Source organism: Syngnathus scovelli, chromosome 21 (assembly GCF_024217435.2).
Source record: "Syngnathus scovelli strain Florida chromosome 21, RoL_Ssco_1.2, whole genome shotgun sequence".
Taxonomy (NCBI): Eukaryota; Metazoa; Chordata; class Actinopteri; order Syngnathiformes; family Syngnathidae; genus Syngnathus; species Syngnathus scovelli.
In genome coordinates this window covers 3,089,283-3,115,896 of record NC_090867.1, presented here as the reverse complement: position 1 = coordinate 3,115,896, position 26,614 = coordinate 3,089,283, and the positions used below count along the sequence as shown (strand labels likewise).

Sequence of the window (26,614 nt, the reverse complement as noted above, 5' to 3'; positions counted from 1 at the left end):
TAAACCCCGCGCTGGGTGTAAAAAGTTTGAGAAGCACTAAAGTGTATTAAACACGTTGCTTCCACTTAAATATAACCATCTTTCGTCATCGCGGCAGCATGTCTGTAACCACGGCAACCGGATAGCCCGCTTCCACACAACCATTAAGTCGAGGAGTGTGTTTTGTGCATCTCGGCAACCCGCTATAGCCACTTGATGCCGCCTGATTTTAAAACACAATCTGCTTCTTGCCGGGAGAGCTTTTTCTTCATTTGGAGCAATTTGCGGAGAGGTAAGTATAAATAATGATGTTTTGAAAGAGTAAACACATCTTTGGGGCCTGGTCCTTTCTGCGTTCCTTGTCCATGTTGGCTGAGCCGTAGCGCTGTTTAAGAACATTATCCCCTTTTAATCCACTTTGCCTTCTGCTTCACGCAGGTGAGCAGACAGTCAGATGGAGCCGGGCGCCGCCATCGCATGCCCGCGTCCTCTTTTAATTGCTATAAGTGCTTTCTTTGCACCCTGCTTTTGGCACTTTTGGTTCAGTCTTGAAGCGTTTTGACGCTCAGCAATATGGAGGATCCGGATATACGGCAGCAGAAATTGGACAATCAGGTAAAAACAAATATTCTGTGTAAAAGCAAGCCAAATAATAAATTTCCTTTGTAAAAAAAAAAAAAAAAAATCATTGATATAGTATATTTTAAGTTTACGTAGAAGCATTTTTGTGTGTCAGAATCACCTGCTAATATTGATGATTAAAATTCTAATTGTCTACTTGTGTCCCAGCGATCTATTTTGCTAAAGAAGCAACAAAATAAGCGTGCCGATTGTCAAATGGTGGTCGCTAACCGGGACGCCCGCCAGAAGAACCGCAGACAAAAAGGCCGCTCGGACGAGACGGCGCTGCTGATCAGCCGGTCCCTGAGCAACATCTCCCTGAGCGGTTAGTTCCCCGCGTCAAACCTGAATACGCCGCCGTCTTGACAAGCTTTTAAGAAATCATTCCTATGCAAGACCAAGTGGAGCATGCGCATGACAACCCGATAGATGTCATCACGCTGGCGGAGGGGGAGGATGACGACGCAGAGGCCGCCACCGTGTCAGGTGAGGTGGTTGCAGAGAGGCCGTTCGCTCCCAAAAAGCTCAACTTGGACACGGAGCAAGACGGAAACGAAACGGAGGACAACGATGTTGGCGTGGAAGGCCAGAAGACCAAGAACAGAGAGAAAGACAAACGTGAGAAACAAGCAGAACACTCCGGCGACGGGTTCAGTGTACTAATTAAGAATGTGTCGTTCCCAGCCGAGGAGGACAATGATGGCCGGGAGAAAAAAACAAAACGGAAAGACAAAGCCAAAGAGCGCAACGATGGACAGAAGAGCAGCAAGATGACAAAACAGGAGCGCAAAAGTAAGCGTGATGTTCTCTCTTCAGCTCCAAGAACATTTTGGTTTCACGTTGGCTTTTTGTGCAGAGAAGCACTCGCACGACACGTCGGCTTCAAAGTCGAAGAGTCCCAAGAAAAACGGACGCCACGAAAGCGCTGACGAAGAGGAAGACGAGTGCCCGACACCATCCCGTGACACTTCTCGGAGGAAACATCTGGACACGTGTACGTCCTCGTGCGAGCGCCATCCACGTGACTATCTGGTATAACGCCGCCTGAATGTCCTCCACAGCCAGGTGCCAAATAAGCGACGACAGCAAGGACGAAGACGTTCAAACGGAAGCCAAAGAACGAAAAAAGAAGAGGGGAGAAAAAAACACCCCGAGCTTAGCCTCTCTCAACTCCAACTACAAGGAGAGCTCATCTTCGGGCGGCAGCCAATCCACTAACGGAGTGAGCAAATTGACCTAACTCACTTTTACTTATTTGAAAGAAAGTCCAAGTGCATTTTTGTCGCTGCAGACGGTTTCTCCTGTATCGCTGGAGGACCTCGAGGCCTTCTCCTTGCGGCCCGCCCCTAGAGACGTAACCATCCAGTGTCGGGTCACCAGAGACAGGAGAGGCATGGAGAAGGGCATGTACCCCACTTACTACCTACACATGGAGAAAGAGGATGGAAAGAGGGTGGGTTCTCATCAATTCCAGAATGGAAGTCACCACTGTCGTGTTAGTTGACTTTTCGTCCCCTCTGTCGCCGTTAAGATGTTCCTAATGGCGGGCCGTAAAAGGAAGAGGAGCAAAACATCCAACTATCTCATCTCAACAGATCCTACCAATCTGTCCCGAGACACTAGCTGCTACATCGGAAAGCTAAGGTTGATTTCTGTATGGAAAAAACAGTCCGTCATCTTGTCGGTGTAACCGATTTTTTTTTTTACATTCCAGGTCCAACGTTCTGGGAACAAAGTTCATCGTATACAACGGGGGAGAAAACCCGGAGAAAAAGCCTTTCATTAAAGAATGCGAATCTGTGAGACAAGAGCTGGCCGCCATTTTTTACGTGAGTCGAATGAATCAATGTCGGCTGTCGGTCCGCTAACTTAAGAACTTTGTCGATTTCTATGATAGGAAACTAACGTTCTGGGATTCCGGGGTCCTCGTAAAATGACGGTGATTATCCCGGGAATGCTGGAGAATGACGAGAGGGTGGCCATTCAGCCCAAAAATGTCGGTTTACAATCGGGGTCGCCGTATGGTGTCACAATGTGAGGGGGGTAAATGTCTAACGAGAATCCCGGCGACAATTACAGGAACAGGAAACCCTGCTAGCGCGCCACGCTAGCAACAACACGGATAAGCTAGTGACCCTGGTCAACAAATGTCCCAGCTGGAATGAGCAGACGCAGTCATACGTGCTCAACTTCCACGGCCGCGTCACGCAAGCCTCCGTGAAAAACTTCCAAATCATCCACCCGGAGAACGGTGAATTTATTTTTCCGCAACTGCCAAAACCAAGAGGTCTGCTTAACGCGCCGGGTGTGTCTTCCAGGCGACTACATCGTGATGCAGTTCGGTCGCGTTTCCGAGGACGTCTTCTCGATGGATTACAGCTTCCCCATGTGCGCCCTTCAGGCCTTCGCCGTCACGCTCTCGTCTTTTGACGGCAAACTGGCCTGCGAGTGACCCTGAAGTACTCTGCTACATCTTGGATCTGAACTGCACACTTAATAAAAAACAACAAGTTACCTAGCTTACCCTTGCACTGCATTAAAAAGTGTACCTAATATTATGGCCAGCAAGTTTCTTTTTCTTTTTTTTTTTTTTTTTTAATTCAAAGCTATTAAGAACCAGTATAATCAACTTGGTCTGCTCAGCATAAAATTTGAAGGCCTCTTATCTGCAAATAAGGAAACATATTTACTCGAGTGGTGCAAAGAAATCATAAAACTTATCACGATGATCATATTTCCATTTCACAAGCGTGTGACTGAAAAGCAGACAGGAAGGGCAGGTAAATCTGCATTGCATAAGAGCTCTCACAACAACTTAAATATATGAAATTACTCCAAACTGAAATGCTTCCATACAGATTTCGATCTGGACGATAAAATTACTAGCCGTACCTAATCTAGCGTCCGACAGCGGTCACTCAACGTCTGGCTAATTCTCATCCTTTGACATGAGAAGAGCAGTGCGATGAAATTGCATTTCAGCTCACTTGCGGTCGCTTGCCTCTCCTGCTCGCCAGATGAGAAAGGACGATACGCCCCCCTTCCGCCGTCTGTCACTCAAATAGAGCGTTACGGCAAAACGAGCCTGAGAGCGAGACGAGGCGATGGAGCAGCTCAAGATGCTGCTGCTGCTTTTATTACACGCCGGATTTTGGCTCACAGGTATTTTATTTTACTCCACTTATAGATCCTTGAATGAATTTTTTTTCAAAATTACTTTACTTTTATTTTGCAGACACGAGTGAGAATTTTCAGTGCGACAATGATTTCACGCTTACAATCAGTTGCTCCGTCAACCTCACGTCAGCCCACGATGGCCTCCACTGGCTGAATTTTGACAAAATGTATAGCGAGTAAGCACCCTCCCTTGCCTGCCTCTTGGTAATAAATATACAAAATATATTTAAATAATGGTTTCTCTGCAGCGAGACGTACAAATGCAATTTGTCAAATACCGGTGGAGGCCCCGGCTCGTGTTCCATCGTCATGGAGAGGTCTTGCAATTTTGTGGATTTCGACACGTACAAGATCACGCTGTGCGGGAACACGAGCGACGGGGCGAAGACGTGCCACATGCTGGACGACAGATATTTGCCCAAGGAACACAGTAGGGAGTCTTCTTGACACTTAATGGGTAGATTGTGTGCTCGAGATGCAAATGACAAAAATCACTGCCCAGTTAAGCCCAATGCGCCGTGCTGCCTGGCAGTCAGCCACAACGCCAGCCAACATCACTTCACGTGGAAAAACACCTACGAAAAATGTCGCTTCACCATCCTGAAGGACAACCTCGAGTATCAGCTCTGTTTCTACGATGGGCGAGACAAAGGCGGAGTAAGGGAGGGTATTATGGAAGGGGTCAAAGGTCACACACTGGGCTAATCAACATCTCCTCCACCCTACCAGCTGAGGTTTCACTACACGGACAATACGGACTATTCTGTGGATGACTGCGACCTTGAGAGGAACACGGAATACACCACCAGGGTCAGGTCCAAGCCCAGCGAGACACACTTTAAGGGGCAATGGAGTGATTGGTCACAAGAGGTCCGCTGGAGGACTGACTCGGTCACCGGTGAGGCTCATAAACAAGTTTGAGTGAATGACAAGAACGTCAATTCCCCTTATTGCTTTTCTTAAGATTGCCCAGCTGATGGGTTCCTTTCCAAACATGGCAAAAAAATCTTCCTGGCTTTAGGTGTGACAGCCACACTGGCCCTGATTTTGGGCTGCGCTTTGCTAAAAAAGTAAGTCGTTGCCGCAAAGCCCATACTTGGCAAAATACGCATCTGATTGGTTGTACAGGCGGAGGCGAGATGAATTCGTTCCCACGCCGGAGCCATACTTCCAGAGCCTGTACGCTAATTGTCACGGTGACTTTAAGGTAAGTGTGGCCACTCTGGCGCTGTGACCAACATTTAATGTTCTGACAACTGATGACAGAGCTGGGTGGACACAAAAGGAAACACGACTATGACGCTCGAGCCGGAGGACACGCTTCAAGTAGACAGCCATGTGGAGGAGACTCCAGCACGGCACGATGAGATGACGTACAAAAACGTCCCAAACCAACCAGCACGTTTGGCGTCACGCAGGCCTGGCAGCGTTCTGCCCTGCTACTGGCCTGAATACTGCACAATGAGCGACTTGGAGAAGTCCGCACAAATTTCTGGAAATTAATTTGCAAAGGGTTAAGAAATTTCCAATAATGTAAAAAACATGTAAGCATAGTGGACCATTCATGCAAAATACATTAGAAAAATCATGACATTTCAACAAATTAAATATTTTCAGGCAAGAAAATGCAACTTTACTTTATATAAAGTACATTTCAAGGCATTTCCAAACAAGAGTTGAAAAACATTTGATAGAAACGAAACAAAAGTAGCTTGCTAAAATTTACCCACGTGCAGGGGAAGAACATGACATGACTATTATATTTTTGACTGACTGATGCATTGGTCTTCATTTTCTAAAAATTGCTGTCCCATTTCTCTAAAAAGTAAAGATTAAGTACAGTTGTTGCACATTTTGTTCTAAACCAGCATACCGCGATCATCTTACATAAAATACACTTGATTTTTTTTCTTTTTGCTATTTATGTTGACATGCGATTGACTGATTTTGAAGTGCAAATAAGCATGAAAGCAGAGTCCTACACGTGATTGGACAACAAAAATCTAATGACCGAATAACAGAAAGAGCACACTGAAAATTAAATTAACACACTACTTGATGGAACAAATATTAGAATTTGGGCTACGACGCCCCGACCAGGAGTTTTTGTAGAAACCTTTATTTACGTCAACACATACATGAACAAAGCACCGTTTACCCTTAAAGTCTGATACAATGGTATGCCTACCCACCTCGGTCACGGCCACCTTTTTATTCATCCAGACAACAAAAGACTTGGAATGAACAAAAAGAAAGCAGAGGCGGCGGATTCTATCGTATGTTACAGCATGCTGAATAGAAAAACCCAGGAAGGAATTAGACAGAAGCATCTAGAGACACTAAGTGAAATACGACAGTATAAAAGTGCCATTCATTATACAGCAGTTCAAATACTGACAATGAAAGAAGCGGACATTTGTGGAAAAGAAGAGAAACAAAAACACTTTCTTCCTTCAACGTGGATGGCGGCCAGCTCGCGTGGACTCTGTGAAACTGGATCGAAATCGCGTCCCCCCCCCCCCCCCCCCGCGCCAAATAAGACAGTTTAAAAAAGAAACGAGCAGGGTGCTGCAGCGCCAATCCCCTCTCAACGTTACGCGTCGACCGGCCATTAAGAGCAAAAACGACGGCGCCAAAACAAAAGACAGGTCAAAGTGGATGGCACAGAATGTGGAGAGTTTAAATACAAGTCTTTAAGCGAGTCCCGATGTGAGAGGAGCACATTCATTGTGACTGAGCGGGGAGGCGATTCCTTCTGCCCGACCTTGCCCTTACGAGGGGGAGAACTTTTTGGCTTGTGATCGGACTCTTTTCTCGTAATCTACTCTGTTTTGGCTGCAAATGAAAGGGAATAAGCGTCAGGTCGTTGAAATGATTTATCGACAAACACACTCAGGAGGAGAGAAAAAAAAAAAGTTTTTCCAATGTCTCACCAGTAGATTGTGTAAGCCTCCGCTTGGGCCGGATCCTGGATGTTAGGCTCGTTTAAGAGTTCCTGAATACCTAATAGGATCTGTGGGAGAAATTACAAAGTCAGACAAAGTGAAAATGATTTTTTTTTCTACCCTGTGTTTTCATGACAAGAAGCAGAACTAACTAGCGCCACATACCTGCTTTATTGTGATGGCTGGTCTCCAGTCCTTGTCCTCCTCTAGAATAGAAAGGCATACGGTGCCTGATGGATACACATTTGGGTGAAAGAGAGGAGGCTCAAATTTACCTGAAGTAAAAAAAATACCTTAGTTACAAATCAAGTACAACACAACAAAAGAGCAAACAGGAGATTTTACCTACAGCTAGCTGATATTTTGACCATTACAATGGAACAACAAAACAGAGACTTTGTAAAACCGGAGGAACACATTTCAATCTATCTTAGGAAGACGACAATATGCCTCGGATTCAAGAGCGCGGCTTCCGAGGAATTCCGACCACTGACTAAGGCTGCTACTTGTATCAAAATCAACAGATTAGGAAAGGGTAACTCACATTTAGGAGGTGATGAAGGATAGTCGTCCTTGAACAACATGCGCAGTTTGAAAAGGCCTCCTTCCCACGGAGTCTGGTGACACACAATTAAATGATCAGCTTCGCAAATACGCAACGTCCCTCGCACGGCTCGCCCGATCACGTTTCGTTTTGGCATCAAAGCAAAGGTTGAAAAATACACATAGTACACATGCTCATGTGATATAGGAGACAATCCATAACCTCTTTGAAACGCATTTGAAATGAGTTGTTTAAACTGAATGATTATGCAACATTACCCCCTTCTTGCCAGGGATGGCGCACTCCCAGTTCATAAGATTCATGGTTCCATCCGGGTTTTTGGTTGGTACTGCAACAAATCCCTGAAGAGACAGAACAGACATTTAAGAAAACCGAACTTTACTGTACAGGGATTCATCACAAACTTTAAATTTATCGCTGTATACTTACAAAAGGATGATCTTTCCGCCACGCTTTGCGCTCCTGGGCAAGCCGGCTCAATGCAATGCCAGACATATTTGTGGACTCCTGTATTGACGAGGAAAACTTTTATTAAAACATACGAGTCAACCAGGTGAGTCAAACTCATGTGTCACATGCCACGTAGTTTTGTTTACCCGTGGAGGGCCAATATGACAAGTGCATGAATGCTTCAATATTACAGTACAAATTGATGGATGACTTTTTTTTAACAAAAAGCCAGTATGTGAACATAATGTAGGAACTTTTCTGAGCCATAGTTTTTACTCCAATTAACCTGTATGTTTGATCACCTTTCTATACAGGCGGTGTATAGTGACAGCTACCGAAATAAATAAAATGCTTTTTCATTACATGGCGTTTGTTGCTTCAAACTGAAGATAAAGGTTGCATTTCTAACAAATGCTTTCAGAACTAATACGGGCGAACCAAAGCGCAAACATAGCAACTGTGCCACTCTCCATTTAGCGTCTTCATCCGTTGGTTAATTGAAGTGAACGCTGACTTTTTAAGCTTGAAAGTGACCGTTTGGATCGTTTTGTCTTTAGCGCTCGGTCGCAAACAGAATTAGCAGTAGCACCCCACTCCGTGGTTAGCATGTACATAACTTCCAAGCTTTAAGCTCCCGTTTAATGCGCTTCCGCTCCTTGCATTCTACGTAAAAGTATTCACAATATTGTTTGTAACTGCGTTACCTCGACATTCTTTACGTCAGACAGAATAGTCTTGAAACCCATTGATTAGCAAGCTAGCGGGTTAGCTCGCGAAGCTAACTCGTGTGCGCCAGAACCAACAGGCGCAGTTAGCGACTGTCATGGCCTGATGCAGCACAAAAAATGGCGCAAATGCACTTAATTTGAACATATTCCGCCAACGAGATGCGGAACCACGGAATAACTCTTCGATAGTCTCCCTGTGACGGATTCGATATTCCACTCAACAAAAACAAGACCTTTAGGGTTAGGACAAAGAACATCAGCACCGGGAAGCACATTACATTCGTGCATTATCAAACTAGCGAAAATGGCGCAAAACGAAGCGGGTAAAAGCGCTTTGTACGCGACTTAACAGTCACGTTCCGTCACGGAGGTGCACTCATACCTTTTAATGTGGTTGCTTTGGCTCGGGGGGGGGGGGGACAAGCGTTGGGTATTAAACGGGTTCAAATCGCGTTAAACCTTGTAAAGTTTCCCTCCTGAAGAAAAAAAAAAAAAACCACCCGCTCCGACTAAAGCCAGACTTATAGAGAGAGGGTCGAGCAAAATTTCATCTGTCGCTTACTTCCGCCTTCGCTTAAATACAACCTTATAATTTCAACGTCATTTCTGGATATATAAGTTTCAGTCTTTTGTTTTTAATGCCAAGCATTGTCACATTTATAATCTTTGAATTTTAGATTTTTTATTTAGGTTGACAGCTTCTGCTGATAAACCGTGAATATTTCAGTCGTTTATTATTAACGTCAACAGGTGCTACTTCCCTATTGACTGCAAACAACCGTGGCAATACCTGGCAAATATACGTGGGTGCTTTTTATTGAACTAAAACATGCTTATTTGACCATTGTAAATCCATCCCCGTTTCACGAACGAGTGGATACGCTGGCCGATTTCTATCTTATTATGGTTAAATATCTTTGGGTAATATGGGCGTATTATACGCCTGATACATTTTAAAACATTGTGCATTTGTATAAGGCAGAAAATGTATCAAATCTAACATCTTATGTGTTGTATTAAAGCATTTTGTGGTTAAATAAAATACATAGACATGTAAATGAACTAACTTTGTGTATTTCTAAACTGGCGATATCTAGGGCAGCTATGCGACGGGAGCAGCGGTTAAGTATAACACAGAAGAGGTCGCTATTCATCATAAAACAATTCCAAGTGTTTCCAACGTTGAGGGGGACAGTGAACAATTATTTAAAAAAAGGTTTAAAATGCACTCGGTCATATAATGCAAAACGCAATTGCAGGCCGACTGTTGTAAGAGTAGTGGAGCGTCGTACTCTTTTGTTACTTATTACACTGCTCTCTTGTGGCCAAATCGGAATTACCATCGGGAGAAACAAATTTAAACATGGTCTACAATGTTTACAGTGGGTTTTTTTTTCAAATCAAAACACTTTCCAAAAGACACGACTCTAGTGGCAATTAATTTCACATAAAATAAATCCACACATAGATATGAATGACATTTTTTATTGGGTTTACCTTGCGCAAGATCAGAATAATCTCCTTAACCTTATTCATTGTTTATACACATTGCATAAGATCATATAGAAGTGATGTACTTAGTGATATGAGAACATTAATCATTAATGTAACTGTCAGATCCAAAAGGGAAAACAATGACGATCCATTCTTTTACAAACAAGATGTTATCTTGATTCATGCATCGCGGTGGTCTGTGGCTTATGATTTGAGATGTAAAAACAAACAGGGCACTTGAGTAGTAGGCTACAGCTCTGATAAGATTTTATGTCACACAAAAATATTACACATGCCACATGATCAACTGCACGACCGCAAAGGGCCGCAAGGGTCATCTTGAGGCGTCGGAAGGCCTTGCCCGAACATCTCCACTGAGATGACGGAACCACAAACGGCAAAATAAGAAAAATATCATTGCAAAGGTACACGCCCGCTTTTTAAAGATAAAAAAAGGACAACCATTCTAAATCCATGGAGGTAAATTTTATAATTGCCAAGAGGAGGGCTGAAAAGAAGATTGTCTGCAACGCTCGAGGGGGCTGATAGCGGGGATGGCACAACACCGGCATTTCAGGGGTGCTATAGCGTAATGGCCCCATTGCCAAACGGCCCAGTTAAGCCCCTCCAGCATTTTACTTGATATTCTAAAATATACTTATAAATTATTTGTAATATTATAGCTCCAGGAAAAAAATAATCTCGCAGCAGTGCCTGGCAAATGGAGTGTCATAAAATCGCGGAGTGCGTATTAGCACAGGTGGGCTCACACACCTTTGACGTGTATTCGGGAGTGCAACACAGAACACGCGGCGGAAGGCTTCAGAATACTCGCGCAAATGTAAACAGCACTTGCAGAACATCCAGTTGACTCCGGTTGAACCTTTTTGCTAATCCCCAAAAAAAAAAAAAAAAAAAATGTTTTTTTTTTTTTTTTAACTTAAAGAGCCCTTGTGTGAGGGGAAATGTGAATCTATATAAAAAAAAACATGCATCCATACTTAGAAAAAGATTTTAGTCAAGTGTACGCGTGAATAAATGTAAGTGTTAACGAGTTTATATGTACAAAGTGTGCCGGCAATAAGAAAAAACGTTTTGCTCTTCCCTGACACTAAAGATGTGTGCAATACACGTAAGACGTTGGATTTTGGTCATTAGGGGAGGGTGGGGAAACAAGGCAAGACCAAATGATGAATTGTGAATTTCAACCTATGCACATTAAAGCCCAAAATAACTGTTTCAAAAAGAAATTGCAGAATTTGCAGTAACATTACAGGCTGTTAGCAATGTGCACAGTGTGTCCCCCTCCCCGCCCCCACTGTAGTGCTTGTAATGCTGTGTATGAACTACACATTTCCAAAATGTCTACTCGAATCTAGCACACGGCAGGAGAAAAGAAAAATATCATGTAACAGTCACCTTCAAAGCCAAGTATGGCTTTGTGTTAATAAAACATGTCGAGGCATGTTCATAGTGAAAAGACACCTTGTTCAATCTCACTCGGAAATATCTTAACTCCTGTACAAATGCAAAACAGAGGGTCATCGTTTTACCTTGTTTGTTGCTGTTGTTGAAAAAGATCCAGTAGAACAACTTCAAATTTAAGTTGTGGTTTTCTATACAGTGTAAAAAACGTGCACCCCCCCAAAAATTAAATATTAATAGTTTTTTTTTTTTTTTGGGATTATTTACACCAAAACTAGGTTCTCTGGATATGAACAGAGATTTGTTCACTGTCCTCAAAAAGTAAAACAAAAAAATTCCAGTCCTCAATCCTCCTACGCCCCAAAATACTTCTTCTACCCCGAAAACTGATATAAAATGAGATGCTCCCTCGAACAAAAACAATAGACTCAATAAGTCAGTCAGGGGGGAAAAAAAAAAAGTTCCGAACATGACTGCCAAACTGAACTACATCATATTAAGCAGTTCACGTCCGATGTAGCTCTAATTCAATTATATACAAGCGAGTTTTTTTTTTTTTCTTTTCAATGAGCTGCAACAATTTTGAGTTTGAAATGTCCTACTTAAGTGCAGAGAAAAGCTTGACTACTATTACCACAAGCATCTGTGGCGTCGGGGCCTTGTTGGAAGACAGTGCATGGCGCTACAAGATGATACAGTAGGTACCACGGCCGCAAACCTCGCTGAAGCTGCTAAAAAAAGTGGTTGACTTCAGGTTGTTATCGTGAAATAAATGCAAATTCCCTTCTTGCCATCCCCAAACAATGTGACGCTTTTGAATTACAAGAAAGCGCCCGGATCCCTTGCCAGATCAAGTTGGAGGATATCATTAAGTCAATAGATAGATGACCCTGAGAGAATCACTGGCCACTATGACGATGGCCATATATTTTTCAATTAGCTTAAAAAAAAAAAAAAAAAAAAGGAGGGGGAGGGAGTTCCAGTTCAAATGTACAGGCACCAATTGTCAGTAAGCAGTCATATTTACATCAAACAAAAATGGAGGGAAACATAAAATAAATGCACAGCACCCGCCCCGCCCGCTTGAATCTCCTCTCTTGTGCCAAATAGTTTTCCATGAGAATGATATGTTCGCATCATAACACCTGGAGCTTCTAATACTTGTCCTCACATACGGGAACCCCTTTCCTGAAGAATCTGTTGGGTGGCAAAGAAAAAAATAAATTACGCTGGACTCACTGTCATGTTATCGGTATGTTTGCTGCAGAGGTGAAGCGTGAACTACGGAAGTGTCCTGGAGATTTTTGGGGCACACCCCTGTTTGTGTTACTTGATGTGCACGTTTGTGCAACTTCATGATCTTTAGTTTTGCTTCCGCTTTCGAAAAAGTTCATTTCCAGCTCGGGAGGCTTCTGAAAGCACGTCAGAAACCTCTCAGGATGGGAGGAACGCATCAGCAAGGAGAGAAGGGAAAAGGCCAAAGACTAGGCAGGGAACAGTTGGGGTGGCGGCGGACTACAGCCAGTTGAGCGCTCACCGGTGAGTCGTAAGTTCTCAACTCTAATCAGAATCGTTCATTTCATAATCCGTGTCTTCATCGTCGCTCTGAGCAACATGCAGCATGCGGACGGGCACACAAGACAAGAGAGACACGTTTTTTTTTGTTTTTGTTTAGAAACAACGGAATTGAATGGGAGTTGGACATGTGGGGGAAAAAATCACAAGGGCCAAACATAAAATCGTGCTATACATACTTGGCTTGACACACACTCATACCTTTGCCTTCTCGCTGGGCTCACTGTTTGTTCCGTAGGATTGATTGTGCAGCTCCTTGGAGACAACGCACAGGAACTCAGCTTGGTCTTCGTTGCCGTAGTTGTAAGACGAGCCAATGCTGACCAGCTAGAGACACACCACAGAAAAGTTGAGCAATTTTGGAATTCAACTGGGAATGTTTACGGGTTTTCTGGGAGGAACTAAATCAGTTACCCTTTTCTGAAACTTTATTTTTATTATTTCAAATGACAATAAAACAAGTAGAGCCTGCAGACGGTAACGCAGACATCAAATGTGATGTGCCGAGGAGGATTTACCACATGAGGTAAACGTGCCACTTCACAAGTCAGTGTGGACCGTGAACAAGTCAGAGTGAGCTTGTTGTGGTGAAAAACTTAAACAAGAGTGGGGGTGGGTCTATTTTAGCAGCCCAGAAAGACAAGCCTGAATATATGACAATAAAACAACTAGTCAATGCAACTCCAAATCCCATTTGGACTACAAAAAAAAAAAAAAAAAAAAAAGTCACTCAGCACCATAATTGTAAATTTACTGTAAATAAAAAATAGTCAAAAGGACACAAAAGGACAAAAACAATGAGCACTGGATGAAGCAACTTAGTGTACACCTTGGGGAAAAAAAATAAAAGTAAAGAAAAAGGATCAACTGTTCCAGCTCGTCGCAAACATTTTGTCCCTTGTGTGCATGTTCCAACAGGCTGGACTGGAGTCATGTTCCTGGTCTCAGCAAAAAAAAAAAAAAAAATTCCAGACAAACTCAACAGGCATGAAAACCTCAACTTCCACATTTCACTTTTCAGATTTCCCAAAAGAAAACACGTGCCAGGTGTTCTTGTGGGTCTAACCGATGATTCGAGGAGGTTCAACTCAAAGACGGGGGACCAACGTCCGACCACCGACGTGTACGGGCAACAAGGGGACCATGCAGTGACCGGCCCGTGGACGGAAACATGTGGGACACACCTCTGCTTTGTTGCTTGGCAAAGCCGACTCCTCGCCCTTCACTTCCCTTGACACAATGAGTAGAAACTCAGACCGGTGGGCCCGCCCGTAACCTATACTGACAAGCTGCAACGACCAATCAGAGCACAGAAGGGATGCTCGCGTCACGTACAGTAGCGGAACATTCACGCAGCAGACGTTTGCTGCTTTTGGCTCGCTGTCGAATTCCGATGTTGAGCTTGGGACTAGGTGAGCAGAAGCGGGGTGGGTGAAGCACATGAAAACACGACTGCGGATGTCACGACCCGTCCCGACCACCTCACCATCGACTCCTGTTACCTGTTCAAACTTCCAGCCGTCCGACATGGTTGACACCATCTGCGTCAGCTCCTCTTCCTGGCACTGAAGCACCCGGTATACATGCTTCACCGGCACCTGAGACAAAAGAAATGCTTAACGGCCCTGCAGAGAGAATTTAGACATCTTTTTTTTTTTAATAGAAATACAAAAAATGGCCGCTTAAGTGCCTGCCTTCTTTTTTTTGCATTTACCTGTGATGTCTTGCAGTCCCTTTCCCTGATCTTGTCCTTGATGAGTTTTATTAATGATGTGATGTTGTAAAATTCAGCTTCTTCCAGGACACCTGAAAAAACATTTTGTTTTGTAGGCATGCATATTTATTGCATTGTAATTGTGAAATGGGTATTAAAAAAAAAAAAAACAGTTATCCATCACTCATCTTGGTTACCTTCTTCTGCCAAGTCCCTGTTGAGCACCAGCTTGCCGTGCCTCAAGTAGTTGAGCACCGGCCCAAAGTAAGTTGGGTCTCTGTCAATGAGATAAGCACCGGTTTCGTCCTGAAAAGAAGAGCAGGAAGATCAGCGCCTGTAATTCGGAGCATTTGCCTAACTTTGACCGCAGTGATTGCATCATTATCATCATGTGGATATAACGAAACGGGATTGGATGAGGTCAGCTCCCACGTTGCTAAGCTTCGGGATATCACTTTACTTTTTTGACCCCACTGGGTATTCCCCTATTTATGCAAGTGCTGTGATTAGGCCTACTTTGTCTCATGAGGGATGGGATGGGTTCAAACAATTAGAGCGGAAAAGGATTGCGAAGAACAGGCCCAATGTGCCAAGGGAGCCGGCCAGGAGAGAGCGCCTTGGTTTACGAGCGCCTATGAGCCCAGTGGCCTGTTCTGACATGCAACTTCAAAGTCAATCTGCAAGAGAAATCGAAAAAGTACCCTTTCAGTTTGTGCATTCACGGTGTGGGCGGCCACCGAGTTAATTTTGTCTGTCCAATTATGTGGAAAAGGTCCCAGTACATGTTCTTTCTTTTCTGATGAATATCTGCACCCTGACGGCACGTTGACCTTCTTTCCATAGCCAAAAATATCCCATTAGAGCCCAACGGACTTCTATTCTTGCTCCGTGCCAACTTGTGCTTCATTTAGTTTGCTGGTACAAGGAGCTCGAAATCCCTGAGCAGGCAAGGAAAAAAAAGCCAGTGACGGGACAGATTACAGGAAAACATGTCAACACCCTACAGGGAGAATTGGGTCAGTTGAGTGTGTGGGTCAGCCAAGTTACGGCGTATTTTGCAGCCGGGCGTGGAAAAGAGGGTGAGACCGCAGCCCCCCCGCGCATACGTGCCGCGATGCACACGTGTCAAAGCGCGTGATGTCGGTAAGAGCCATCTGGAGACGGCGTGGGAGTCGAGCCTCAATTCAAGGCAAGACTGTCAAAAGGAAGTCAAACTGCGGCCCGGGAAGTCACGGAAAGCACGGCGACCGCTCACTGAGAGAGAAAGAGAAGGCGCACAGAAGACGTTGCGGTGGGGCGGCAAGTCACGTGACCTCAGCTACTTAGCCAAGTGGAAGTATGATCCTTGTAGCGTAGGAGCCAGAATCCCCCTGGAGTAGAAGCGCTAATGGCATAGTCAAATAGGCCTTCATCTTTTAAATAATACATGCTTGGCATCCAGACAGCCTTGGAGAGAGTGCTCTCATATTTCGCAAAATATGCAAACAATGCTCTCAAAGCAAGGAAAGTTGACAATTTGGGGGTATGTGCCAGTTAAATAGTCAAGTCGCTCCCCACAAGGCACGTAGGTATCACAATCCAGCAAAAGGCGCAGAAGAGCGCAACCGGTAAATGAAGACGTGGAGAAAAACGCAAATCTTTTGTGATGGGATGCCTAAAAAATTCATGCGGTTCTCAGGCCGGCCGGGCCTTTGCTTGAGTAGTCTGAAAGGAGTCGGCTAAAAATGATCTCTGACGTGCACCCATCTTGTTTTGTTGGGCTGAAAACAAAAAACATTTCTGGTTGGGTTCTTGTCACATCAAAGACATGAAGACAGGAACAAATGTGACAGCAGCCAATTGATGACTCGGAATTAAAAAAAGAGCAAAGAAATGACGGGCCTCTTAATTATGACCTGGCACGCGATAGCACTTTCTCCCTCAGTCCAAGCCCTCGTGCAAAACAGACTCCAGTCAACAACATGAATAATGCAGTTTTAAGAAGAGCACGGAAGCACGTCAGCATGCATGACTGAGAAATGAAGCTCTCATCGCTTTAGACGAAACACAAACACAATGCTGCGTTTACTTGAGATGGGGGGGGGGGGGGGGGGCATCGTCTGCACTCCTTTGCAAAAATGCACGCTGTCAAATCCAAATTGTCAATTTGACACCCCACCAAGAAGTGTGTTTTTAACCAACTATCAAATATCACCATCTTATATATTTCGACAAGCTATTTTTAGTATTATTTTCTACACTTCCCTACATGTTTGACAGATGCAGCATCTTCTGCATACCGAGCACTCTCCGAAATCACACAGCACTCACGAGAGCGCCGCGGTAATGGCGCTGGGTTCCCCTGTCACGCACTTATGACACGGGATGTACATAAGCCGAAGCTCGTTGAAGGATGAACTGACCCAAAGGCAAGCTGATGATTGGGAGGCTAAAATATTGGCATTAAAAAAAGCAATAAGAGCTGCGGCCCCTATTGGGCAAAAAGTAGGGCAGATTATAAAAGCAGATGAAAACAAACGCAGCAGAGGTGCTAAACCGGCAGCAACATATACAAAAGTGTGTCATGCGGCGTACGCGGACACCAAGTTATTGTGTTTGACGGTTGCTTGGCGGGCTTGAGAGCCCGCAGGCGGCTTGCTGTTCAAACCGACAGATGCACAAACAGACAAGCTCCTTCCTTCCTCCTGCTTGCCGAGCATGTGGAAGCCATTCAGGGGGAAAGGAGCGACTCCATCCATCCCCGGCAGCACCTCACCACACTTGGCAACGACTCCTTACTCATGCCGGGCGCCATGCCAGCGCAACTGGCATCCTGGCCACTTGCCGTTGGACCAATGGGGCACCCCTTGTATAGTCGAGCTCAAATACGGCCCGGCCCGCATGACACACAAGGGCCGCTCTGTTCCTTAATCCATCACAACACAAGTGTTCAACTCTTTACTTAATGCTAAGAAAGATGGCAAAACAACATAGGCTGGCTAAATATATATTAAAAAATATATATTTTAACCAACTCATATTTGACTACAATCGATAGCAACGCAAACACATTAACAATGCGAACAGGTATACATTCTGAAAATGTCTGTTATTATCTTAATAAGCTGTCGTTATTGTCGTTTTCGTAAGGCCTGTGGGTCTAAAAAAGTTTCATGTCATAAAAGCTTTCATTTCCAAACTACACACATTTTCCATCAAAGTAATGGAGTCGAGCCCTCTTTGCCAGATTTCTGATATTCATTCATGCAGTACTTGAAGGATTCTTCCAGGATAATGACCCAGGCCATCTTGATGTCATTGATGTCTTTGAAAAAGGTTCCCTTGACGACGCCATTGAGCTTGGAAAAATAATTTAAAAAAATAAAAAAAGATTGAGTTAAGGAGCTTGTTCTAGCTTGGCTATATTCTTCTTGGCCAGGAACTGTTAAATGCTCAAACTCACAGGTTTGACATATCTTTTCTGATACATTTGGAAAGTTGAAACAGAAAATGATATTTAAGCAAATGTGAATAAACACTGAGCAAAATCAGATGACGCACTCAAGACAAACTATATAAATGAGACCACGATGGTGGCAAGAATCTTTTTAACAATTTCCTTTCTTGAGAGAAAAAATGTTTCAATAGGTCGACGAGTGCAACGCAATGCAACGGCCTCGACGAGAGAAAGTTTCCAATTTGTCACACAATACAAATGGAATGAAAAAGTGGTTCAAACGCCACACGTTTGACTTAATCTAAAACGACACCTATAACCTACACGTATGAGATTACGTTAAAAAAAAAACATCATGTGGTGAGTGTAGGAATCTAGCCTATGAGCTAATGGTAGCTAGCTAGCTTGGGGGGGGGGTCGAGTTTACGTTTCGCTCGTTGTTTGAAATACACTCAATAAACAGTTAAATTGGCTACGGCAATAACATCCGACTGTTCAACAATGACGTGGATAAAAAAAACAAAAAATAAAAAACACATAATAGTGCGGAACCAAGGGATAACTAGCTTTTAGCATTTACCTTGTCGGAATCGAGCTCCGGGTCAGCTTGGCTCAGCCTGTAAAGAAACGATTTAGGATCTCGACACAATGTCTGTCGAGTTGTTAAAAAATAGGTCCCGCCGACGTTTAAACTAATCCACTTGGACGAGCCCGTACTGGGCGTGGGGCTTCTCTCCGCCGAAGAATGGCTCAAACACCGGCGGTGAACGGAGCCGCTACTTTCCGAGTTGTTTTCCGCCATCCCTCGCCTTCGCCTCGGCTGTTTCGCTGAGGGGCTGACGGGAAATCTCACTAGCTGACCGCAACCGCTCAGCTTGCTCCACTCAAGCAAAGCCCAAGCCACGCCCACTCGCGTCTCGCTGCACCCCGCACTCACGCACAATTGCGCGCATGCGTATTTCTACGTGAGACATTTGCGATGACGTCACAAGAACTGTCAAGTATTTTCTTTTCCCGTTTCTTCAAGATCACACGTGTTTTACGGAAAATTATTCAATTATATCTTGACAATATCAGGGCTACACAACATTTTGAAAAATATGATTATGGCGATCGTGGCTGCTTTTGACTGACCAATCAGATGTAACCTTAGATGCGCACCGCCAATCCTAGAGCAGTATTTAGTGGCATTACTAACACTAAATAACTTCAGTGATTGTAATTAATTAGCTAAGAAATCAGTGTCATAGAAATGTAATTTATTTAGGTACAATGTCGATATTGTAATATTCAACACCCATTTCACAAATGCATGATTTTCCAATATTCTGCACTGCAGCCAGTTAAGAGTCATGAACCAGTGACCTATCACTAGTAAAATATCCAAATACATTTTCAAACATGTCATTGGTGTGCAGAGTTATGAATGATTCCTTTATCTACACAAAGGTAATTGTACAGGTACGCTCTTTTGTCTTCATCTCAATAGTTGGACATCAAAATTACCTACTCCATTACACTATTGCTCAACTCCAATGGAAGCAAATGAAATTGTCTTTCATTTAATTTGTTGAAACAAAAACCACAAATTCAGCCCAGGCACTGGTACTCAGTAGCACAATTGCATTTCCAACTCATGCAGTTTTGGTAACATGAAGTTGTCCTTCCCACAAGGGAGGACATTGTGTACTGGTCCATGGCTGGATATTGAATTAAAGCTCAAACGAGCCGCCACAGTGTCGCACACAATCGCATTAAACCGAGAGTAGCCCGTAGTAATTTGCACAAGACAGAAAACACAGATGGTGGGCTGATACTTTATTTACATGCTGCAGGATGTGAGAAGCCATTGCCAGTGAAACGCTGCATCTTTTCCCATGTCATGACTTGCGGACCTAACAGAAAATCAGACACGCGGCTTTCTTCGGTTGCCTAAATTCCCTACATGCTTTAATTACTGGACTACCAAGCGTTGAGTGGAAAAGTTGTCATTCAACATCTACTGACCTAGCGCACACATAATCAGCGAGAGAATGACCAGAGTCATTAAATTATCATCGGAATATGATTAAATCACTGAGCAAATAGAAAATGCATGATATAGTAAGAAAGAAAAACTGTAAAATATTATAGTTTACAATAATTATTCACATTCAAAGGCTTTACATCTCAAAACATACATAACATGGCCCCTGAACATGACTTCAATCCAAATATGATTCATATATTAGAATTTAAATAACACAGAATGAACTAGAGGCTAAACAATAGCCCTCTAATAACCTTATACAAGAATAAAAATACAAAAACTGGATCCTAATGTCATTGCATTACTCGCTTCGGATTTTAATAATACATGATCTGTACATCACAGTTCTCGTCAGTTACAAGCCAGGTAGAGCGTTGTTTTTTTTCCACGCACAATGTAACCGACCGCCCTCTATTAGATTCCGACAAATTCTCCGCGCGGAGGAGGCCAACACTTGTGTAGTGCTTCCTCAATTTCTTTATAGACCGATACAGCAATTTTATCGCTTATTTGGATCAGATAAAGATATCCTAGCACGCACGCATGCACACCGAGCCTCAGGGCCACCTAAATTCCAGTCACATACTGCACACAGACTCAGCCAAAAGGAGGAGGGGCCTTTTGGGGGGTGGGGGGCAGGGGAGGGGGGGTAAAAAAATTACCTGAAAATACTCTGTCAAAATTAAAAGCATAATGACAACAAAAAACAAAAAAAAGTTTCAGGTAACTCGGGTGAAGTTCTACCAGAGCTGAATGTGCGAATGTGGAGACAAAAGAAAATGGTTGTGGCAGCCATCTGGAGAAACCTGTGATTGCTTCAAAGAGCGGTAGGATGACGTATTTTAAATCTCTGCTGGGAGACGATTTTCTGGTCAGCACGTAGGATTTTTTTTTTTCATATTTCAACATGATGCACTAAAGATGTGCATAACGATCCCACCGAAAACAAATGAAAATAAAATTCACATCACAAAGAAATAGCAAAGTGAACAGAACAGCCAAATCATCCAGTAACATTTGCTATGGTTGCCAATGCAGTCCAAAAAAATATATATTAAAAATAAAATACCCACCTTTTTAAAAACTTGAATAAACTACCGGTAGTGTAATATCACCAGTGCCCGAAGGAGAGAGAGGAGCAAGGCTGCGCTACACGACTGGCCATGCAGGAAAAAGGTAAGCGACTTTACGGTTCCAAAGTACAAGCTAGTGGCACGTTTCCCTGCCTCCTGTGTCGCTTACAGCTGTGGAAGAAGGCTGACGCTAAGTTAGCCCTGCTGGGAATTGGATTGGACCGCCAGAAGCGAGTACCGCGCGGTTCAAGAAAGCAACTCAAATACTGTGGAAATACGCGGACGCTTACAAAAATACATTTGAGTTTGGTAATTGCGCCCGAGTGAATCAAGCACGCGCTAGACGGTGAAGCTATGGGACGATATGCGCGCGACGCAAATAAAATTGTGGGGGTGGTTCTACAGCTTGCACATAGGACACAGGTTTAGGATACGGTTGAATTAGATTCTGGGATTCTCACCAATTACGATTTTTGCGTGACGGTATATCAGGGAAAACAGTCCTTGGATTTTAGATAGAGAGATAGGTAGAGATAGAGATAGCGAGAGAGGCCCCGCGTTCCCCCAAGCTTGCCTTTCACCTTCCGCTGAGAATGTACAGAAAAAAAAAAAAAAAACAGATGTGCTTAGCGGGACTGGATGGCAACAGAAGCCTCACACGGAGCACAAAGAACAAGCAAAGCAACCCTGAATCCAAAGTTGTAGCCCCCCCGCCCCATGATTCTACTCAGTAAAACAAACAAGGTCTAGATGCCAGCGTCTGTAAAGAGTTTGTTTACACTGCGGTGATGAAGGGCACTAAAGAGGGTGTTACTCTGCTCACTGATTGGCCTCCGAGCCAAAGTGGATGCGGGAGCGCTCCTATAGGCCGGGATTTTGGTGTCTTTGATAGATCTTTCGCCACACTTCCTGGATCTTCTTGCACCATCTGTCGGCATTTCCGCTAGGGTCCATCAAATAGTATGTTCGGTTAGGCTGCAATGACAGCGACCAACAAAAAATTGTTATTCTCAAAAAATTGTGACACCAATGATATTTGTGAGTAACATTTGATTAAAAACAGAATACGGGAGTACTTAAACCGGCGCAGCTGTGACTCGACAAGCTCAAAAAAACAAAAAAACAAAAAAAAAAACTTTAGAAGTAGTCGTGTGTACCGTGTGAACAAAGAAGGTTTTGAAGTTCTTGGCCTCGGGGCGTAATTCTAGTGACCAAGGGATTTCTCCTTTCAGGACCTTGTTGACAGGATCCACATAGTACAGGTGTGGTCCTTCGGTGAGCAGCAGCTGTCTCCGTCGGGCAAACAGACCCTGCGACGGAAACCGGTTTCAGTCGAGCACCACTTAAAAAAAAAAAAAAAAAAAAAAAAAAAAAAGTCATACTCACCTTTCGTTTGTCTACTGGACCCATTTTTAAAATCAGGTTGTTTTCCACAAACTGGTGCCTGTATAAATTACAAAAAAAAAGATCATTCATCCCTTGTTCATTGTAGAGTGACTTTGACCGTATTCGAGACTAAATACGGCCACGCGACTTACCATGGATTTCCCGAGGTTTGTTTGTCCAGCAACAAGAGCTTCTCGTTGTCGGTGAACTGGAGGTCCAACTCGAAGGAATTGTTGTCCAGGTCGTGGATGTATTGCTCGATGTTGCTGCTGGAGCGCTGCGGGGGCGTCGACTCGTGCGGCGACAGCGAGTGCGACGAGCTGGACTGGGCCACCTGCATGTTGCTGAACTGGCTCAGGAGGTCGTCGTACTGCAAACGACATCGCCGTTTATTTTTTCATTAAACTTGCTGCGTATATTAAAGCCAATTTCTGTTACGAGGGGAAAAATGATGGTACATTTCCGTAACAGTCCTCATCGTCCTCCGACATGGCCGGCAGGTACGGCGTGAGCTTGGGCGGCGTCTGCAGGTGCAAGTCACTCCAGGAGATGGTGTCAAAGAAGGGGTGTTGCTTCAAAGGGTCGTAGCCGCCCATCTCCTCACAGCCGAGCCGATTTGAGGGGTCCAGTGACTGAAAACAAAAAAGAATGTTGATATTTGCTTGCTCCTACAATTAAAAATACAAGTGACATATAATGACTTACCAAAAGCTGTTTGACAAGATCCTTGGCTCTGGGGAAGAATTTCTCAGGGAATTCATACTCCAGCTTTATGATCTTCTGGAATATTAAGTACTCGTTTCTATGGAGGGGTCAAAGAAAACAAGATTGATTTTGCCTGCTTGGTTAATTTTTGTGTTATGAAATGAAACACGCAGTTACTTACCCAGCTCTGAACGGTGGTAGACCAGCCACCAATTGATAGATAATACATCCCAATGCCCAGAGGTCAGAGCTAAAAAAAAAATTAAATAAATAAAAAATGAGTGGTCAAAAAATGTAACTCATCGCATGTAACTAAAAAAAAAAAAGTTACCTTTTGCAGGCTGATTTCTCTGTTAGCAGCTCTGGTGAAACATACTGTGCTGTTCCCACAAAGGAGTTTGCTCTCGCTGCAAAATTCGAATAGCAACGTTTAATTCCACGGAGATGTCCAGACAAAAGAGTACAAGTACAAGTACCTTGCTTGCTGTCTGATGACAACTGTTTTGCTGTCCCAAAATCTGTTATCTGGATGTGCATCTCTTCGCTCAAAAGAATATTCTCTGGTTTCAAATCTCTGCAAAGGAGTACATCGGGTATCAGTTTAGCGGAAAGGGATGGAAAGAAATTAAAAAAAAAAAAAGATCCGATACGTTACCTATGGATAATCCCCACACTGTGCAAGTATTCTAGAGCACAAACGATTTCCGCTGAATAGAATCGGGTGCAGGTCTCATCGAATGAACCGATTTTACGAATGTATTTTAGGAGTTCACCGTTCTTTGCGTAGCTGAGACCAAAATCTAAGAAATCTCAGTTAAGAAGGACGACTACAACAGAAAGCCAAAAGCAAAATGCAGTTATTGGGGAAAAAGAAAAAAAGTTTTCTGTGCAAAAAATGTGCAGTATCAGCCCCACAAAAAGGATACACAACTTGTCGTCGTCTTGAAATGTGAAGAAGAGCTTAACGAAGAACGGGTGGTCGAGATTTGACATCAAATCCCGTTCTCTTTTCACATACTGGGCTTTGTTCTGCTTCATGATGTGCCGCTTCTCCAATATCTTAACTGAAACACAGACGGAGCATGAGTATGAACACGTGCATCTGTTTTGAGTCCTTTGCGAGATTTTAATACTCACTTGCATATTCTTTGCCGGTTACCTGCTCTCTTGCTAGGACAACCTTGAAAAGGGGAGGGGAAAAAAAGAAAAAAGGATGAGTCATCCAAGAACATTAATCAGAGGAATGCTAGCATGTAGCAACAGCTACCCAGGTCTAATTAAAAAGTGAAGAGGAATGTGCGATCTATATGTAGATGTATACCGTGGAGAATGAGCCCTCTCCCAGTATCTTGCCAAACTTGAAGTCCTCCGGTTTCTTCTTGCGAGGCTGAGGGGCCTGAACCACCTTCTGCGCACGGAGGCCGGAGCCCTGGCCGCTGGTAGGCGCTCCGTCGGCACGGGCCTCCGAGGGCGAGCCCTCCATGCCGGGACAGTGGCTGCTGCTTAAGTCGGGGTGGTTCCTTACCATTGATGGATGCGAGTGGGTACAAATGACAACGCTGGGCTGAATAGGCACGACATCGTACTGCAAGAAGAGAGAAAGCGCTGGTCAGCAGCGTGATGGAGTGGATTCAAAACAACATATGATAGTACCTTGACTTAATACAAGCAAATGAATCATGAATTCTTATCAAAGACAGTTTTATCTACTCCAGATAAACTTGTTAGCCTACTAAAAAACATTGACCTCGAGTCTTTGAAGAGTTTCCTACAACTTCACAAAAATTCGACCAAGCAAGTGTGGTGTGAACATAAGTCATGTATTAGATCACATCAACAACGGAACAAATCTATGGTTTGAGCACTTTCATTTTGACTAGAGTCGCTATAAATGAAGCATATGCAGTTCACAGGCATGGTTTGATTATCTCAAACCTTTTGTTTGTGCTTGAAAGCATTTTTGGACATTTAAACAGCGGGTGACAATGTTGTCAAAACTATCCTTGTTTACACATTAGAGAACTTTTCTGCTTGCATGAAACCAAGCCATCATTGCCATCATCATCGCTGAGACAACAAACAGTGCAAGGTTGTAAATTCCAGGGCGTCTTTTGGTCCTTTTCGAGCCAACAATAACACACAAGACAACACGTTTACAACTCACTTTAAGTTTGTTGCTTAGTTGACTCGGTCTCGCTTTTATCTCATTCACAACCAAGGTGTGGCCATTTATCCGCTTTTTATCCGCTCACCCGGCCCGCACTGAGAAGCTATGTCCTGACTCATTCTCCGCAGCTCTACCATAAAACGTTTCCTAGTTAGAGCCTGATCGCAATAACACATCTACGGGTTGATTCCGGCTGTATCAGGGCCTGTGTGAACTTTCTCGGGCTACCTTGTCAAGCCGCACTGGTTGGCTGACAGTGAGTTACAAACTTACGCTAATAGCCTGCATATTAGCTCCACGTCAGGTTGCGTGGAGGCAACTTCAAAACGTCGGCCCCTCGCCATTCCATATTTTCATTGAGCTGCTTGGCAGCCCGATTGTTGTCGTTTATTTGTGCACCACATTGACAGCCAGAGTTAACATTGAAAGCGCGAAGCTGCTTAGCTTAGCATTAGCTTGATACAAACCAACACAAAGTGTACAACAATTAACAAGCGTGTCGGTTGTAAATTAACACAAAACCCACTCGAGCATAGCACACACGCAGGTCAAAACGGAATCTCCACAAAGCCAAATAATTTGGGCGAATTTAGCCGCAGTTCCCCTGAATTAGCCCGGCTAGCCTTGCTAGGTGGTCTTAACATTCGAACGAGCTCTGCGGCTAGGCTACCGCTCTTCCAACGAAGGCCCGTCCTAACTATTTGTTGTCAAACAGCCGCCACACGCCACGTTTGGGCCGCCGGCTTCGTAGTGTCCTCCGTGTCGATGCGGCGAAACTCACCAGCTGACTTGTAGCTCTTGCCATGGGAGTTTTCCGCGAGTATTTATTTGGAATAAAATAATTAGAGAAGCTCCGGTAATGGCTGCCTCTGCGCCTTCATTTTCGAGCTGTGACGTCGTTCCACAACAATGTTACCGCAGGACAGCAGAGTCCCGCTGTGTCCGCCCCCCTCGCCACATTTACAGTACAACACTCAACTTCAGTATACTGGAAAGGCCCCGTCAGACGCCAGAAAACTATAAACACATAAATATCTCTCTATATAATTTTTTGAACAAAATAAATTTACGCAGAGCGTATTTACTCCGGTCTATTTAATGACGCCGCCAGGTAGCGCAAGCAAGATGCTGCGTTTACTGACCTC

General features: G+C 43.9%; 4 protein-coding genes across 9 annotated transcripts; 2 read left to right on the top strand and 2 right to left on the bottom strand.

The window, feature by feature from the left end:
* The first annotated feature begins 120 nt into the window (after positions 1–120).
* Positions 121–3,160, top strand: si:dkey-220f10.4 (tubby protein). Of its 2 annotated transcripts, none has more exons than XM_049758675.2 (13): positions 121–271; positions 418–594; positions 769–925; positions 1,030–1,218; positions 1,285–1,392; positions 1,457–1,594; positions 1,662–1,822; positions 1,892–2,053; positions 2,132–2,244; positions 2,315–2,429; positions 2,498–2,596; positions 2,680–2,851; positions 2,919–3,160. In XM_049758675.2, the coding sequence occupies exons 2-13, from the start codon at positions 553–555 to the stop codon at positions 3,050–3,052; spliced, it is 1,590 nt and encodes a 529-aa protein (XP_049614632.1). In that variant the 5' UTR covers positions 121–271; positions 418–552; the 3' UTR covers positions 3,053–3,160. The 2 variants fall into 2 exon arrangements, with proteins under 2 accessions (XP_049614632.1, XP_049614631.1); XM_049758674.2 differs by having other exon boundaries at positions 997–1,218.
* Positions 3,161–3,508: 348 nt separating this feature from the next.
* LOC125991116 (interleukin-21 receptor) lies at positions 3,509–6,305 on the top strand. Its single transcript, XM_049758705.2, has 8 exons — positions 3,509–3,762; positions 3,836–3,953; positions 4,026–4,207; positions 4,280–4,434; positions 4,507–4,675; positions 4,742–4,847; positions 4,906–4,984; positions 5,044–6,305. Exons 1-8 carry the CDS (start codon positions 3,705–3,707, stop codon positions 5,278–5,280), a joined length of 1,104 nt encoding a protein of 367 aa, XP_049614662.1. The 5' UTR covers positions 3,509–3,704; the 3' UTR covers positions 5,281–6,305.
* On the bottom strand, positions 5,386–19,024 carry LOC125991112 (SUMO-conjugating enzyme UBC9-B). Of its 5 annotated transcripts, XM_049758695.2 has the most exons (12): positions 18,690–19,021; positions 14,871–14,979; positions 14,674–14,765; positions 14,462–14,557; positions 14,144–14,248; positions 13,161–13,286; positions 7,717–7,794; positions 7,545–7,628; positions 7,267–7,339; positions 6,888–6,997; positions 6,711–6,790; positions 5,386–6,612 (listed from the first exon to the last, which is right to left on the bottom strand). In XM_049758695.2, exons 1-12 carry the CDS (start codon positions 18,909–18,911, stop codon positions 6,549–6,551), a joined length of 1,239 nt encoding a protein of 412 aa, XP_049614652.1. In that variant the 5' UTR covers positions 18,912–19,021; the 3' UTR covers positions 5,386–6,548. The 5 variants fall into 5 exon arrangements, with proteins under 5 accessions (XP_049614652.1, XP_049614653.1, XP_049614657.1 ...); XM_049758696.2 differs by lacking the exon at positions 14,144–14,248 and having other exon boundaries at positions 18,690–19,018; XM_049758700.1 differs by lacking the exons at positions 13,161–13,286; positions 14,144–14,248; positions 14,462–14,557; ... (1 more) ...; positions 14,871–14,979; positions 18,690–19,021 and adding an exon at positions 8,848–8,919.
* An 888-nt stretch (positions 19,025–19,912) lies between these two features.
* On the bottom strand, positions 19,913–26,417 carry pdpk1b (3-phosphoinositide dependent protein kinase 1b). Its single transcript, XM_049758672.1, has 14 exons — positions 26,251–26,417; positions 24,624–24,887; positions 24,440–24,482; positions 24,229–24,366; positions 23,958–24,102; positions 23,779–23,876; positions 23,634–23,709; positions 23,484–23,552; positions 23,303–23,399; positions 23,056–23,229; positions 22,750–22,967; positions 22,598–22,655; positions 22,369–22,521; positions 19,913–22,186 (listed from the first exon to the last, which is right to left on the bottom strand). Exons 1-14 carry the CDS (start codon positions 26,272–26,274, stop codon positions 22,073–22,075), a joined length of 1,671 nt encoding a protein of 556 aa, XP_049614629.1. The 5' UTR covers positions 26,275–26,417; the 3' UTR covers positions 19,913–22,072.
* Between the last annotated feature and the right edge of the window lie 197 nt (positions 26,418–26,614).

Coding starts and splice junctions, on each gene's coding strand:
- LOC125991116 (XM_049758705.2), top strand. CDS start 3,705: ATGGAGCAGCTCAAGATGCTGCTGCTGCTTTTATTACACGCCGGATTT. Junction 3,954..4,025: donor TTTGACAAAATGTATAGCGA/GTAAGCACCCTC, acceptor GTTTCTCTGCAG/CGAGACGTACAAATGCAATT. Junction 4,848..4,905: donor GGCTGCGCTTTGCTAAAAAA/GTAAGTCGTTGC, acceptor TTGGTTGTACAG/GCGGAGGCGAGATGAATTCG.
- LOC125991112 (XM_049758695.2), bottom strand. CDS start 18,911: ATGGCGGAAAACAACTCGGAAAGTAGCGGCTCCGTTCACCGCCGGTGT. Junction 7,629..7,716: donor GGCGGAAAGATCATCCTTTT/GTAAGTATACAG, acceptor CTGTCTCTTCAG/GGATTTGTTGCAGTACCAAC. Junction 6,791..6,887: donor CAGCCATCACAATAAAGCAG/GTATGTGGCGCT, acceptor TTTCTCCCACAG/ATCCTATTAGGTATTCAGGA.
- pdpk1b (XM_049758672.1), bottom strand. CDS start 26,274: ATGGCAAGAGCTACAAGTCAGCTG. Junction 24,103..24,228: donor TCAAGACGACGACAAGTTGT/GTATCCTTTTTG, acceptor GAGATTTCTTAG/ATTTTGGTCTCAGCTACGCA. Junction 22,522..22,597: donor GTCCAGTAGACAAACGAAAG/GTGAGTATGACT, acceptor TTTCCGTCGCAG/GGTCTGTTTGCCCGACGGAG.
- si:dkey-220f10.4 (XM_049758674.2), top strand. CDS start 553: ATGGAGGATCCGGATATACGGCAGCAGAAATTGGACAATCAG. Junction 1,393..1,456: donor GACAAAACAGGAGCGCAAAA/GTAAGCGTGATG, acceptor CTTTTTGTGCAG/AGAAGCACTCGCACGACACG. Junction 2,852..2,918: donor AATCATCCACCCGGAGAACG/GTGAATTTATTT, acceptor TGTGTCTTCCAG/GCGACTACATCGTGATGCAG.